A 17,471-nucleotide genomic window follows, 5' to 3' on the forward strand; every position below is an offset into this window, starting at 1 on the left:
CTTCAGAAGTGCTAAGCGATACTTGGACTGAGTTAACCCCAGTATTTATATATATTTTCGGAAACTTTTTTTAATAATAGAAAAGTGGCTTAGAACTAGGACTTTGAAAAGAAGAGCGAATGAAATAGGTGATGCTAATCCTAATTGTGATACATGTGCTGTAACGGCGAGTAAATCTGATACTATTAAAGTAGAAGAAATAAGCAGTTCAAAGAAAAAATACAGTCGGAAATATAACAGTTCATATTTGGAATTCGGGTTTACCTGGTGTGGAGATGAAAGTGAACAGAAACCTCAGTTTGTTTTGTGTTATGAAGTGTTGTCGAATGAGTGTATGAAACTTGTGAAACTCCGACATTTAGAAACTAAACATTGTGATGTAAAAAATGAGCCAATTGAATTTTTTCAATGACGCTTAGGGACATTAAATCATGGAAAAGATATAGTTTCAACCATGGGTTCCATTAATAGCAAGGCACTGAAGTATCCTATCTCTTAAATTTACGTATTGCGAAAACAGGGAAACCTCATTCTATCGGGGAAAATTTGCTACTTCCAGCTATAAAAGATGTGGTAAAAACTATGTTTGACAACAAGTTACTAAAAGATGTTGATTGGATTCTTCTTTCAAACGACACAATGTCGGATGCAGAATTAATGATATGGCAGGTGATGTAGAATCTCAATTAATTGAAAGAGTTAAGAAGAGTCTTTATTATGCGTTACAAATAGATGAGACTACTGATGTTACAAATGATACGCAGTTAATATGCTATGTAAGATGCGCATTATAACAACATTCATGATGATATTCTGTTTTGTAGAACTTTGCCAACCCGAACAACCGGAGAAGAAATATTTCACACTCTCAATAATATAAATCCATAATACACAAAGGGATCCAGTGGGAAAAATGTATATTTCTGTTCGGATGAAGCTCACACCCTTACAGGCAGGCATAGTGGGGTTGTTTCTATGGTCAAGGAAATAGCTCCTGATATGACTTGGGTATATTGTTTCATACATAGGGAAGCGTTAGCTTCCAAAGGAATACACCAGAATTTAAAACTGTTCTATACAATGCTGTAAAGCTAGTTCATTTTTATTAAAGCTCTACCATTAAATAACAGGTTATTTTCAAATGAAATGGGCAGTGAATATATACAACTTTTGCTTCATTCTGAAATTTACTGGCTTTCCAGGGTCAGAGTACTAACAAGGTTATTTCAATTAAGGCACGAAGGTTTATTATTTGTAAATGAACGAAATTCTGATTTTGCATCACTCCTTGTGTTGACGAAGCATGGTTATCAATACTATCCTATCTTTCGGACATTTTTTCCAAATTAAATGAACTAAATCTCTTCCTTCGGGGAAATTCTTTAACTGTTCATGCCTACAACAAAATAAAGGCACTCGAGAAAAAACTGGTTTTATGGATTAATTATGTAAAAGACAGACAATTTGTACCTTTTCCATCATTGGAATCCTTTTTAGTGGAAAATGATATTTTTGTTCATTCTTAGCTTTCAAATGACAGTGGACTTAAAATGCAATTCCGTGATCTTGGTTTGGCTCGAATTATCTGAAGAAGCACTGAAAATCGTCATGCAGTTTTCTAAACCTATCTTTGTGAGAAAGGATTTTCATTGCTCCTTCAAATAAAAACAAAATACAGCAATCGTCTTAGTGTGTGCCAATCTTCGACTGAAGTTGGCTAATATTGAGCCAGGTATCCAGCAACTGTGCAAGGGCCGAGATGCTCAACCATCTCATTAAAAGTAAGTAGTAACATAATTATATCATATTATTTATTTGTTTAATGAAAATTAAAACTTTGTTCAATGATGATACACTTTTAATCGTTTACTTCCAATTTAATTAATTATGTTTCCATATGTATTCAAAACGTGCTTTTAGATTTATTATGTTATAAATGGCATAGTTTTTCTGAAATGTTGGTAATTCCTACATAGGTTTTTAAAAAAATTACAAAAAGTCAAAAAGATGTATAGGGAAATAAATTAAAAACACGACGTTTATTTTTGAAGTAAAACTTTAATTCCTTGTGGTGCTTAAGGTTCAAAGCTGTATAACTGAGAGGACACCTCCACATAGCCTTAAAGGAATGTGGAGAACCGACCAGGGCTGAAGACCAGGAGAACCGACCTAATGTCCAATCCGCACCTTCTCGTGGTGCACCCTGTTGGGTATCTACCTGGATGCTGAACGAACGAGGATGGGCTGGTGATTTGGGATTTAGCCGAACAAATTGTATTCTTATTAGTTAAACTTAAATAAAAATGATGGTACAGCATGAAAAAATTTCATGCCGGCTGGGGCGTCGCCAGGTTAAACAAGGCCCCTGTTGTTTTCGCAAGGAAACCAGGGTGAACAGCGGAAAGTCAGCTACTGGAACAAATCTGAAAACACACCCCAACTCAACATCACCGAGTTAAAGATCGGTACTATCAACATAAGAAGACTGAATGGCAAAGAAATGGAGCTAGCTGAGTATTAGATAAGTACCAGATCGACATAATAGGATTGACTGAAACAAAAAAGACAAAAACTGGCGAGATCTTTCTGAGCAATAAATACAAAATGTTATATTCAGGCAATGACAATAAAGGAAAAGAGGGAGTAGCCATAGTATTCAACACAAAATACGAGGCTAATCTTCTTGAATGGCAGGCAATCTCAAGTAGAGTATTGTGGGCAAATATGAAAATGGGGAACTGGACAATGAAGATCTGATCCTGACAGCCTCTATTTCATGTATTTGTGCCTATGGTCCCACAGAAAGGTCTACTAAGGTAGAAGTGGAGGTATTTTTTGATGCTTTAGAAAAAGCAACTGACACAATGAAAAAGGAAAAGTTGGTCCTTGTTGGTGATCTAAATAGCAGCATAGGAAGTGATTGTTAGACATACAAAAATAGTTTGGGAAAATTTGGAGAAAAGAGCAAAGCTAATAATAATGGCAAATATCTGTTGGATTTCTGCTCAGGACATGGACTGGTTATTACTGACACAATGTTCCAACATAAAAATGTGCACAAATTCACATAGAGAGAAGAAGCAAAGAGTAAGAAAAGTCTCATTGACTATGTTATTGTTGATAGTGATGTTTTCTCCATGGTGCAGGACACCAGAGTGTACACAGGATTTGAAATTGGAAGTGATCACTATTTAGTCTTGACCAGGATAAAATTCAATTTCATATTGAAAAGAATAACATGTAAGAAAGTTTTAAAGCAAATAAAAGTTGAGCAGCTCTCGGATGTGAACTGTATTCTAAAATACACACACATGATTGAAGAATAAAATGAAAGGGTTTGAGAACAGGAACCAAACCTTGGAGATTCAGTGGCAAGCCTTGAAGAAAACCCTGATTGATTCAGCTAGAGAGGCATGTGGTGAAGTTGTCTGCAAGGATAGAAAAATTAGAATTCCATGGTGGACATAGGAAATTGAAGGGGTAGTGAAGGAAAAGTAGAAAGCATACCAAAAGTTCCTGGCAAATAAGTCGACTTGTGCTCTTAGAGAATGCAGAGACAAATGTAAGAAAGCTAAACGCTGTGTAAAACTAGCTAAATAAAAGTCATGGAAGGACTTTGGCAAGAATATAGAAAATAAATATCAAGAAGGCGGCAAAATATTCCGGAGGTTGTTGAAGAAGCTTAGGAGTGGAGGAAAGAGTGCTGTAAAAGGAGTTAGAGATGATAAAGGTGACATGAAAACGGGAGAAAAAGATATCCTTGAAGTATGGAGTAATTATTGAAAAACTGCTAAATGAAACAAGCAGTGATGAAAACACATGGTAAAAAACACTGACCAGGCATGCAGTCAGCAATACATATCCATACTTGAAGTAGAGAATGCCATCAAAGGTTTGAAATGTGGAAAGGCAGCAGGAGTAGATGATATTCGACCAGAAATGCTCAAGTATGGTGGTATAAAAGTCTTACAATGGCTGCAATACATTGTTCAGAATGCCAGAACAGAGGTACGAATTCACGATGATTGGAGTAGAGCTCTTATAGTACCCATATATAAAAAGTGAAATAAAACTGAATGTGAGAATTACAGAGGTATTTCCCTACTGAGTGTTCCTGGTAAGATATATGCAAGTATACTTGAGAAACAGTTGAGAAAAATTGTGGAAGAAAAGCTTGGTGAAGAACAAGCTGGATCAGGTGAAATAGAGGCTGTCAGGATCAGATCTTCACTTTACAACAAATAGCGGAGAAAACATGGGAATATAAGAAAGATCTGTATTTAAGTTTTGTCGATTTGGAAAAGGTATATGACAAGGTGCCAAGAGAGAAGCTATTCAATACGCTACAGTTATATGGTGTCAATGGAGCATTATATCAAGCAATACTTAGTCTTTATTTGAGTTGTAAGTCAGCAGTTAGAATTGAAGGAAGTACAGGAAGATGGTTTAATGTTAAATCTGGTGTGAGATAAGGATGTACATTATACTCTCTCTTATTCATTATCTATATGGAACACATTATGAAGGAAAGTGGTATTAAACATGATATCAAAATTGGAGATGTTAATGTCAGCTCTTTGCTTTATGTGGACGATGTTATACTTCTAAATAAATCTGCTACAAGTTTGCAAGATTCCCTGACTAAATTTAATAAATGTTGTAATAGATATGGTATGAAGGCCAGCATTAAAAAGACAAAGATAATGAAAATAGGCAGAAGCATTGAAAATAATAACTGCATTGCAAATGGAGAACCTATAGAACAGGTAAAACATTTCAGCTACTTAGACACGATTTTTAGTGAAGATGGTAAATTAAATATGGAAATGGACAACAGAATCAACAAAGCTGATATGGTAAGAAGTCAATTGAATAAATTCTTATGGAATAAATGAGAAATTAGTCAGAACACTAAATTAGCTGTATACCAGACAGTGTTCAAACCAGTTTTAACTTATGGATCTGAGAGCTGGGTGAGAAGTAAAACACTTGACCAAAGACTAGAGACCACAGATATGAGAGTCCTGAGAGAGAGATTAGAGGCGTGAACAGATGGCATCAATGGCAATATCATATTAAAAATGAGGATATTAAGAAAGAACTTGACATTATCAGCATCCAGGAATGCGTTAGCAGAGCTGATCTCTTGTCAGGTGGTATGGTCACTTAAACCAAATGAGCGAGGAAAGATTAGCAAAACAAGTGTTCTCTGCCAGGTTGGCAGGAAAACCACCCAGAGGAAGACCAAGATATAGGTGGATTGATACGGTACATAGTACCTTAGACGATAGAAATATAAGATCTGATAATGTTGGAGTCTTGACAAGTAACAGACTGATTTGGAGGAAAATTGTAGATAGAAAGTTAGTAATGATGTAACTTTTTCGTGTAGCACTATCATATCCTGTACATCCCTTGAGGGTACATGGCAGGAATTTGATGATGATGATGAACTTTAATTCCAACATTCTAAAATGTTATTTTTCTTGCTTTTCTGTTTGCAAAATCGCTGATAACATTGTCGAAGTCTATCTCATCACTCAGTTGCTGTTTTATAAACAGTATGGCAAGATTTTTTAAACGCCAAAAAAGTGCCACCTGGGTTGGATTGCCCGCCCCCCCAGCTACACGTCTATAACTTAGTGGTCCGTAGAATTGTTTTAGGCATATTCTGGTCCTTGGGCTTAGTAAGGTTGAGAAACGCTGATCTAGATTTTGCAGATGAGATATGTCTGTAGAGTTTTTCTTTCACAAAACAGGTAAACTGATCTCATAGACTGTTGCCTCAGCCATAATTCCAAATGACAACGGTCACAGACATGTAGATTTGCAAAATAAACTGATATCAAGAAGAATCATTAAGTGTTAGTATTAAAATAAATAGTGTTTGCATTTATTTTAAAGCTAACATTTAAAATGAGAATTTAGTAATAAAAGCATTGTACCAAGTACAACAGAATGAAAAAATGTTTAAAATTTTGCTAGAGAAAGTAAGAGGTATATTCCATTCTAAAATTAGTAGGATATGGAAAATAAGAAATGTTCACACATAAAAAATAAAAATTGTTATGCATGTATTAAATCACTTATTTTATATCAATATGAAATATGGTTGGTGTTTTCAGAAGTGATAAAGAAACCTACAATTGCTCATTAATAAATATGTGATTATATTTTGAATATGTTGACCTGAAAATTTTGGAATGAACACCTCTAGAAAAGAACAAATGAGCAAAAATTAACATGGTAATGAGAAAGCAGAAATTCTAATTTTTGTTTAAATCCATGGAAGTTTATTGAACATACACTTGGAAAAGGTCAGGAAACCTGTTATGCAACTCTGGAATGGAGCTGCAAGTGCAGAGAAGCCTGACTGTCCTAAAAATACATGGAAGAGAGAATGTGAGAAGAAATAAAGTTTGTCTAACTGAGATCAATAGTAAGATAAGGAACTGAAGAAAAGCATTTATGGAATCTTGAGGTGCTTAGTGGAATTTGGGAAAGAAGCAATGTCCATCACTAGTTAATGCAAGACAAAGGACTTATTATTACTAGAGTACTATCACTTAATTCCTGCAGTTAACTTGAGACTTAAGTATTTTAAGCCTGAACTTTCTGTATTCTTTGACTTTTGCAGAAGCAAAATACTTTCTTAGACTGTCTAGCATGCTTCTCACTCTTGCTTCTGATTCTGTCTAGAATAAAAATTGTTCTCATCATCATCATCAATTTCCTGATATGCCCTCAAGTTTGAGGCTATTATGACAGCACCACATGATTATATTACTTGCCAGCACTGCAATATTGTCGTATCTAACATTTCATGCTTCTAAGGCACTTCTTACTGAATCAGTCTATTTAGACCTTGGTCTTCCTCTGGGTTTTTTTGCCTGGCATCTTGCAATCAAACACCTTTTTTTTTAAAAAAAAAAACTTTTCCTCACTCATTGTATTTAAGTAGCCCTGCTTACACATTATTGAATGCTAACAATGTCAAGTTCCTTTCTAATATCTTCATTTTTAACATGATTCTGCCATTGATGCCATCTGTTCACTCCCCTAATTTTTCTCAGAATCCTTATATCTGTGGTCTCTAGTCTTTGATTAAGTGCTTTATCTCTCAGATCCATAACTTAAAACTGGTTTAGATACTGTCTTCTTTGCTGCTGGTTTGGTAATTTGGCTAATTTCTCTCTTATTCCATATACTGGGTATTCAGCTGGCTACCCACCATACCCAGTTTTGCTTCACTAAAAACTGTACCCAAATAGCTGAAATATTTTACTTGTTCTTTATGGCCATCCATTCAGAATGTAGTTGTGTTCAGTGTTTCTTTCTATTTTCATAATTTTTGGTTTTATTGATGATTTTCATGCCAAATTTGTTATAGCTTTTATTCAATTTAGTTTGAGAATCCTAGAGACTTGCACTAGATGTGGCTAGGAGTACAACATCATCTGCATAAATCAGATAGCTAAGTTCGACATCTTCATTTCTGATATCAGATCTAATGCCATTTTGTTTAGTAATGTGATCCATATAGATGACGAATAAGAATGGAGAAAATATGCATCCTTGTCTAACCCCTGATTTTACATCAAACCATCTTCCTATATTTCCTTCAATTCTAACTGCTGACTTACAACTTAAATATAGACTATGTATTGCTATGTATGGTATGCTATGTATGTATATAAATTGTTCTCATTATTGACAAAAATTGAACTGTGTTCCCTTCCTCCAAGAGACATGAATGTATGAATATGAATTGTTGCACAGGTATTATAAATATTTAAGCACTTTGTAAAATGAATGTGTTGAGTTATTTATCATTAATTTGTATGTTTTACATACAATATAATTGCATATATACCCTTTTTCTTTGCAGGTAGTGTCTGAGGATGATGTTAAAAAAGCTGTAGATTTAGCTGAATCAAAGTTTGGCAAGCTTAATGTTGCTGTAAATTGTGCAGGAATAGGATTAGCCTGCAAGACTTATAGTTTTCACAAGAAAGAACCTCATGCTTTAGTTGATTTCCAAAGGGTGCTTAAAGTAAGTCATTAAGACACAGATATGCTGATATTCTGTTTTTTTTTTTCAGTGGAATATTTGCTTAGCTCAGAAGTATTGAAAGATTGAGTTTGAAAAATGTGTGCAACAGGACACTGTGCTAATGAAGTCAGAAATATTTTTGACTGCATTAGTGTCCATAAACAGAAATACATGTTTTTCTTTTTGCTTCAAAAGTGAATAGGAGATCTATGATAGGTTTTGTGTTAATGGATAAAGTGGGTCTCCTGCAGTGAATCTTTTGATTCTATGGAGTGCCCATATAAACAATAATAATTATAATTTTTTTTCTTTATTCATACATTTACATGATTACTTTTAAGAGAATGGACAATAATTACTAAAAAAAAAAAAAAGAGCTAAAAAGGTCCTTTCTTTGGAGAATAGTTTGTTGGTTTGGTGGAATGGTTAGTTTTTACAGAATCTCATTCTTCACGAATGTTCCTCTTAATGATACCCTTGAACTTCAATCTTTTAATTCTCATCATGCATTGTACATTTTTTTAAGTTATGAATTGGATATTTTACTTGGAGTAACAAACTACAGACAAATAGAAAGAATTGCAATGTGTTCTTCACTATCTCCCAATTCTAGCCAGTTGTCTTGCACTGCCATACAAATATCTGCTCTAAATCCCAAACCTTCACTCTGAATCCATTGTATGGATATTTTTACGTAGAAGAACTCTTGGTGAGAGTTCTCATTCTGAACCAAGTCTTTTTCCAATATCCTGGGATCAAATTCACCTTAGAAATAGAATCAATCAAAACTTATCCTTTCTTGAAGACCTTATAATAATATAAGCAAATGATTCTCTCACCACTTCTTTCTCCCACAAACCTACTTTTTCTGGCAACTATATTCTTCAGATATCAGCTCACAATCCATCACAGAAATACAATATTACCAAATAACCTCTAGCAAGAGTCTTCATCATCTGTTTTTCAGCAACATCTTTTCAACAGGAAATCTCCACCATCAAGAAAATCTCTTCTCTGAATAGCTAAAACCCAAGCATTATAGACATCATTTGTTTTTCTTTCAATTCTATAAGAAGAGATGCTCTCATAAATATCTATTATTTACTTTGAAGGAACTCCAGAACTCATTGCTTCTATTCTAAAGAAATTTAATCTTGCAATCATATACAAATCCATCATCCAAATGAGGTTCTATTCATCTTCTCCAAAGATAAAATACAGCCACCATTGCACCACTTTGGACAAACTGGCCCCTCTTCACAAAATGTATTTTGGATCACCAATTCTTTATTGAACAATAAATATCATAAGTCCAGCATTGTAAAACTTAACACCAGTAACACTAGCAATAATAAATTGTAATGCCAGCCTTTAACTACATAGGAAAACTTTGTGATCTTGTTTTCCTATGTGGTAAACAAGATCTTGAGTGTCCAAGAAAAAACTTGGACACTTAACTAGTTTTGTGAAATAGCTGTTTCCCCATCATGAGGAGGAGTGAAGAAAAGAAAAAAAAAAGCTAAAAGCAAGTAAAGATCACGATGTAAATATTTAAAAAGAGGGAATTAACAATGCAATGTGCACATATTCTATGTGGCAGTTGCTGGCATTGTGTAGGGTGTAATATCATGCCTTGTTTCTTGTTGCACTGCTGCTGAGATTTTAACATTTAAGAGGACTTTTGAAATGTTCTGGAATGAAAACTATAATCTATCTATATGGATGATTTCATGTTGGATTTTGTTTATATGCGGCCAGTTCTGATTTGTGTTTTCTTTTATTCTTTGTCCTTGAAATGTTCTGACATCCAAATCTCTATTGACTTGCTAGTCTGTTCCTGTGTAACATATCCCATATGCACAGGTGAACTTGTAAACATCAAGTTTCTTAAGTGATGAATGGGGAATTTTGGAGAACTAAGGAGATTAGAAATCTTGTTGAGTGGGTGAAGGGGAGGGGTAGGAAGGTGGTATGGTCACTTCAGCAGAATGGGAGAGGAATGGTTAGCAAAAACAGGTGTTTGATGCCAATATGACAAGAAAAAGATCCTTAGGTATACCAAGATGTAGTGGGTTGATTCAGTCAGAATTGCCTTTGAAGACCGTAATGTTATATAACAATATTGGAGTGCTGACAAGTAATAGGCTAATTTGGAAGAAATTGTTGAGCCTTATACTATTGGCAATAATGTAAGGCTAAATGTAGCCAGCATGATGTCACAGGTGAAACATCCCAAAAAAAGTAACCTGCCCAACAGATAATACGTGGGTGGTCTGAAAAGCTCTCAGCCTTAACCATAAATGGCAACACTATTGGCAAGATTTTTTTTTTCTAAGTTGGTACATCTGTCATAAGCATCAATGTGAAATTGCAAGTCATTCTTTCAAGTAGCTTTTTTTTTTATACAAACAATACAGACAACACTTTGGCTGTCAGAAGCCAAAGTGTTGTCTGTATTGCTTGAAATGGGTAAAATTGAGTATCATTGCTGTTATAAAATTCTTTGTAAAAGAAGATTTAACGGCAAAAGAAATTCATTCGGACTTCATAAAAGTTTATGGGCACTCTTCTCCTTCGTTTTCGACAATTAAGAAATGGGCTGCCGAGTTTAAACGCAGCCGTATCAGCCTTGAAGGTGATCCACGTGAAGGACATTCAAAAATTGTAACAAGACCAGAAATCATTGATCAGTGCACAATATGGTATTGGATGACCTGCAGGAAAAAGCTTTGAGCAAGATGGGTGTCATGCAGATCAAAAATGCACTCGCATGAAAATCTCTGAACTGTGCTTGGATCGTTTTAACAAGAATAAAACTGATTTTGTGTGTCGATTTATTACTATGGATGAGACTTGGATTCACCATTACACACCAGAATTCAAACAGCAGTCAAAAGTGGACAGAAGCTGGTTGTTCAGCACCAAAGAAGACAGAGTCATGGCATCGGTGTTTTGGGTTGTTTATTAGTTATCTTGAAAAGGCTAAAACAATAACTGGGAATATTCTGATCTTTTAACGAGACTAGGCGAAAAAATTTGTGAGAAAAGCTCCAGTTTGCAGAAGAAAAAAATCATCTTTCATCAGGACAATGCAACTGCCCACAAAGGTGTTTTGGCAATGGGAAAATTAAGGGATCTGCACTATGAATTGTTGGAGCCCCAGATTTAGCTCCCTCTGACTTCTGTCTCTTCCCAAAACCTAAAATTCTTCCTCACTGGTCGGTGTTTTTCTTCGAATCCAGAATTGATTGTAGCTGTAGAGAGGTATTTTGCAGATCTTACTGAGAACCACTACAGGGATGGGATAATGGTGCTGGAGCATTGCTGGATTAAATGTATTAGTCTTAAGGGAGATTATGTTGAAAAATAAAAATAATTTTGAAATTATAAACTCGTTTTTTCATTGTTAGGCTGAGAACTTTTCAAACTACCCATGTTATTTTTATATGTTATAAAAATAATATCTAAAAAAGTTTTAAAAAGAATGAGCAGCTTTTACAGGTAAACTGTAGACTCAGTTATGCAAACACCATTCATTTAAACAAATTTAATAGTTTAAAAACAAGAACCGAACCTTAGAGTCTCAGTGGGAAACGCTGAAAAAAACAGTGATCATGATTGATTAGCTAGGGAGGATTATGTTGAAGTTCTCTGCAAGGATAGAAAAATAAGAACTTCATGGTGGATGCAAAAAACTAAAGAAGCAGTCTGGGAAAAGAAGAAACCATACCAAAATTTCCTTGCAAATAAGTCAGTGATACTCTAAAAAATACAGAGAAAAACAGAAGAGAGCTAAACAATTGTAAAGTAGCTTAATAAGAGTCATGGAAGACCAGTAAGAATATAGAAGATAAATAGAGGTTTGCTGTGAAAAGATAAGTTTAAAATTTAAAATTGTGTTTGCAATAGTGATAATTAGTTTTTTAAATATTATTGTATGATAGTTATGATTATCTTATATGTAATCATAACTATTGACATTGGCTGTAAAACATAGCCGAAAATTTTACAATAAAAATATTAAATATGTTTCTAGTATTAATATTTTATAATGAATTCTTCCGTTTAAGTCTTGATTTTCAAACAAAAATAGTTGCGATTAGTAAGTTGTGTTTGGTGTAGTTAGAATTCTGCATTTATTAAATTTCTCTGTATTTATTTTGTGCATATTTGAGCACAAGTAAAATGGCGGTGAAACACAAGATCCGGTTTGCAGAAAAAAAAAATCATCTTTCGTCAGGACAATGCACCTACCCACAAAGGTGTTTGGCAATGGGAAAATTCAGGGATCTACACTATGAAATGTTGGAACATCCACCCTATTCCCCAGATTTGGCTCCCTCTGGCTTCTATCTCTTCCCGAAACTAAACCTCTTCCTTTCTGGTCAGCATTTTTCTTCGGATCAAGAGGTAATTGCAGCTGTAGAGGGGTATTTTGCAGTTCTTATTGAGAACCATTACAGGGACAGAAAAATGGTGCTGGAGCATCACTGGAATAAATGTATTAGTCTTAAGGGAGATTACATTGAAAAATAAAAATAATTTTCAAATTAAAAATTCGTTTTTTCATTGTTAGGCAGAGAACATTTCAGACCACCCACGTATATACTGTACTAAATTTCACAAAATAACAAAAAAAATAATAATAATAATCCTAAAAGCAGATATGGGCAATGCAACTGCAACTCTACACCACCCATATTACACTAAAAATAAAATTCTAAAAATTCTTCAAGACTGGTCTATCCAGTGCCAACTGAACTATGATTCGACCAACACACAGATTCCAATCATCCATATGTTGCCTTCTGGCTGCAGAAATGACCAACGAACTGAAACTATAATTCCAGACCCCCCCTCTTCCCCCCCCACCTCCCCGTATCCCAGATATGTCTTAAAATCCATAAAGAGAATGTGCTACTATGCCCAGTTGTAGATGGCATAAACTCGCCCATCAACTAACTAGCCATTTAACCTCAGTGCTCCCTCACCATCTTTTAATGGTCAGTTTCAATGTTTACTTATTCATGAATGTGCTACTAAAGACACCTGTATGCTAATTCAAGCAAAATTCCTTCTGATCTCAGTTCATGGTGAACTGAAACAGGGCTGAGATATTTTGCTTGGCAAGGAAAATTTCTATGAAACAAATAAAGGGTACAGCTATCCACTCTCTGCTTTTTCATCCCCTGACAAGCTCTTTTTTATGGAGACATTCGAAAAGAATGAACTCTTTCTCCTCCTCCAAATAAAACCTATCTGACTATGCTATGTAGAAGATGTGCTAATACTGCACTTGCCACAGAACTCACTACTTGCAAATTACTTATTTAGTCCATGGCTACATCTATCCCACAGATTAAAAAAAACAAAAAAATTAACATCCCTGTCCCCCCCCCTCCAAAAAAAAAAAAAAAAAAAAACAGATCACAAATAATCTGTGGTCTCTCTGAAAAGGTGACCAAAACCTTAAAAAAGCATCTTAATCTTAACAGTACATGTTTAAGAACAAGTTCTTAAAAGAAATCTTGTGACTGCTAACAAACAACATAGGAAGTTAGCATCTGCAACCTCTGGATTTACCTGGGGTCCATCAGGTACCCTGTAGCTTCGTCTGTTCATATTATAGCCAAACTTGTATGACAGCCACCGTCAGATATCAGAACACAGACTACATCAATTTCCACCACTATGGTGCTCAGGTTTGACAGAACAAAGCCACCTTACTTTTCAAATCTGCTTCTGCCATTATGAATTATCCTAACCCAAACAAATAATGTTGCATCAAACTGCCTCTCATGTGGGAAATCATCTGCAGACTAGAACATCCAATTAAATCCAATAGGTAGCATAGTTTTTAGGACTTTAGGCCTCCCTGCATTTCTCCTGTTCATTACCTTTTACTGAAGGTGCCTGTGTGCACGTTACAAGTGTATTAATCCCACGAAGATTAAGTTTAACTTTGGTGAAATACTAGAAATAATAAATAAATTTTTAGTTATTATTTAGTCTGTGTTGTCTATTTCCTTAAATAACTTCATGGAGATTAGTGATAATGTAAACTTAATTATGTAGCACTGTCATAGTAGCCTGTATACCTGGGTACATGCTATGAAACCGATCATGATGATATACATAGACTCCTAATAATACAGTAATTCTGAACGTGCTACTATCATGGTTACACATAAAAAGATCCCAATTTCATTCATTCATTAACACTGGTGATGTTTCATGAGACATGAACCAAAATCTTTGTATCTAATTTTCACTTTTAATTAACATTGTGAATATGTGTTCTTCATATTCTAATTCTTTACCTCTGCCACCTCCTTCCACCACAAGCCATCAATGTGACACAAACCTTGAATTTATGCTGGCCTAAGTGCATAATTTGGCATTTAGACATTAAACTAACCCAAATTCTCAGCCTGCAAACCTAATTGAAATGCATTGGTTTAAAAGTTGGTTATTATTAATCTCTCTCTCTCTCTCTCTGATTCAAGCCAGACAATGTCTAGTGTAACAGTTTATCCAGTACTTGTACTGTCCATAAGCAAATAAAAATGACAATATGAATTGGTTAAACCTCATTCCAATAGCTTTCATCCTTAACTTCACATTGGATGTACTGATTATTTTGCATAAATAGCAGAATGCCAACTTATATCTTTCCAGAGATATGTTTTCCCGCTAATTAGATCTTCATAAAATATTTTAATTTCCACCAAAAAGTACACACATAAACAATATTTCGTCATTTTTGCCAGCCCATGTGTACATGAAAACATTTTGTATGCAAGTTTCCAGTATCAGACTCAATGTACGCAGCAGCCCATTCTCATAATAACAAAAATCACAAGCCACATGTCCTAAATGAATTCACTTAAACCCATGTCGCTACAAAAACCCATCACCTTTTCCATGACTGTATTGTTTTAAATAGTAGACATGCTGTACTCATGCACAGCTTAGAAGGAACATTGCACACAAAATGTGCACCATTCCATTAAACTGTACTGATGAAAGTGAAACAAATACTTCTGTTTATGGTTGAGAAAGGAACAGATACATTTTTTTTTTTATTTACATATTTAAATATCGTATGATTAAATATGGGATCATTAATCATTTTCAGGTGAACTGTTGTGGAACATTCAATGTTATCCGCCTAGCTGTTGGACTTATAGCAAAAAATCAACCCGATGTGGATGGACAAAAAGGAATTGTTATAAATACTGCTAGTATTGCGGCATATGATGGTCAAATGGGTCAAGCTGCATATTCAGCTAGTAAAGCAGCGATTGTTGGAATGACTTTACCTATTGCCAGAGACTTGTCAGAACAAGGAATTCGATGTTGCACGATTGCACCAGGTAAAGTTACTTTGTTTAATCCATAATCTTCACTTAGTTTGTGTGATAATTGGAATTGCATTTTTTTTTTTTTTTTTAAATCTCATCTTCCATTTTATACATTATAATAGCCAAATTGCCTATAACTTTTCTGATTTCTCAGATTCCTTCCACTTGACAATGACCAAAGTTTATATTATAATTTCAGAAAAAAAATTAAATAAAATAAGCATTTTAAAGTCATGCAAAATACACATTTGTATAGTGTAAATAGAATTGTATACAAAATTATACATAGCTTATGCACAGGAAAAGGAAGATGGTTGGTGTTGAGTCACATAAATAGCAGGATTGTATACCAAAATAGCCGAAATTATTAAGAGAAGTAATATTAAATATGATAAATTATACATATTTGGTCGTTTTATAATAGAAATACAATTTTATTAATACAGACCAGTATTTTAAAATAAAAACATTTATTCAAACCTACCAGTTTCGCCAGCAAACTGTCTGGCTTTTTCAAGGCATTACGGAGATATGAAAGTTAGTAAATGCAAATTAAAAGGAACATAAAAAACGTTATAAACCAAACTAGTATCTATGGTTACACGTTTCGCGTGACAGAGATGACTTATTGTTCTTATTCATTATCACGCATGCGTGTTTGTTGTAGACTTGTAATGTGATTACTGGCTAGCTGTAGTTCAGATTAATTGAGAGAGAGGATCAAGTTTTTCCACGAACTGTTTAGAATTACACCCTGATTTCTGTTGAGGTTTCCGCCGGTTATTAGTACTATTGTGGCTTCCTTAAATACATGATGCCTGTAGTCGTCATTGAGATATGGCATGGAGCTGTTTTGCCAATCTATCGTGTGGTTAGATGTGCAAAGCCGGAAGAGATGCTTCTGTTGTGGTTTACATCACCAACATGTTCTTTTTGTCTAATTTCTAAACTTCGTGAAGTTTGTCCAATGTAGGTAAGACCACAGGAGCAGGGAATGTAATATACTCCTGGATATTTGTAGAACGGAACTTTATCTTTTGGAGATCCTAAAACTTGTCTGATGTTGGTGGTTGGTTTGAAGACCACTCTGATGTTGTGGGCTCTTAGTATTCTTATTATTTGATAAGAAATTGACTTGATGAAAGGTATCGCTACAGTAGAAATGTGCTGACGGTGGGATTCTTCTTGTCTGGGGTTGTCATTGTATAGATATTTTTTGATGATGTTTTGAGGATATCCATTTTGTGATAATGTGTTGGCTATTAGTGAGAGTTCATTCTGTGTGTCCTCCTCTTCTGATATAAACTTTTTGGCTCTATGTTTCAACATGTGGATAATACTCAGTTTGTGTGACTTGTGATGGTTTGAAGTATAGTGAAGATATCTTCCAGTATCTGTGGGCTTTCTGTAAATGGATAATTTGACACTGTTAGGTTGTTTTTTTATACACTGCCTTCAATCTAATTTCTTCAAGGTTAACAACACCATATACCAACAATTAGAAGGCCTAGCAATGGGAAGCCCACTATCACCATCTTGTGCAGACCTTTTCATGGAAAAACTTGAAAAAGAAATTCTCTCTGCAATCTCTCCGAGACCATCTACATGGTGGAGATATGTGGATGATATATTCATCATATGGCAAGACAGCTTAGACAACCTAAAATCGTTTGTGGATAAAATCAACTCAATACATAGCAAGATAAAATTCACTCTGGAAGTAGAAAACAACAACCAGCTGCATTTTTTAGATATCTTGATAAAAAAACAACCTAACAGTGTCAAATTATCCATTTACAGAAAGCCCACAGATACTGGAAGATATCTTCACTATACTTCAAACCATCACAAGTCACACAAACTGAGTATTATCCACATGTTGAAACATAGAGCCAAAAAGTTTATATCAGAAGAGGAGGACACACAGAATGAACTCTCACTAATAGCCAACACATTATCACAAAATGGATATCCTCAAAACATCATCAAAAAATATCTATACAATGACAACCCCAGACAAGAAGAATCCCACCGTCAGCACATTTCTGCTGTAG

The 17,471-nt window shown here is 34.7% G+C and overlaps 1 protein-coding gene across 1 annotated transcript in view; it reads left to right on the forward strand.

The window, feature by feature from the left end:
- The window catches only part of LOC150107918 (3-hydroxyacyl-CoA dehydrogenase type-2-like), a 45,076-nt gene that overhangs the window by 16,817 nt on the left and 10,788 nt on the right, over positions 1-17,471 (forward strand). Inside the window, exons 3-4 of the mRNA XM_090415435.1 lie at positions 7,889-8,053; positions 15,192-15,429. Coding sequence (XP_090271561.1) covers positions 7,889-8,053; positions 15,192-15,429 — 403 coding nt within the window. The remainder of the gene's footprint in view (positions 1-7,888; positions 8,054-15,191; positions 15,430-17,471) is intronic.

This window comes from Typopeltis vanoorti, chromosome 3 (genome assembly GCF_054136105.1).
Source record: "Typopeltis vanoorti isolate ZY-2024b chromosome 3, IOZ_Tvanoo_1.0, whole genome shotgun sequence".
NCBI lineage: Eukaryota > Metazoa > Arthropoda > Arachnida > Uropygi > Thelyphonidae > Typopeltis > Typopeltis vanoorti.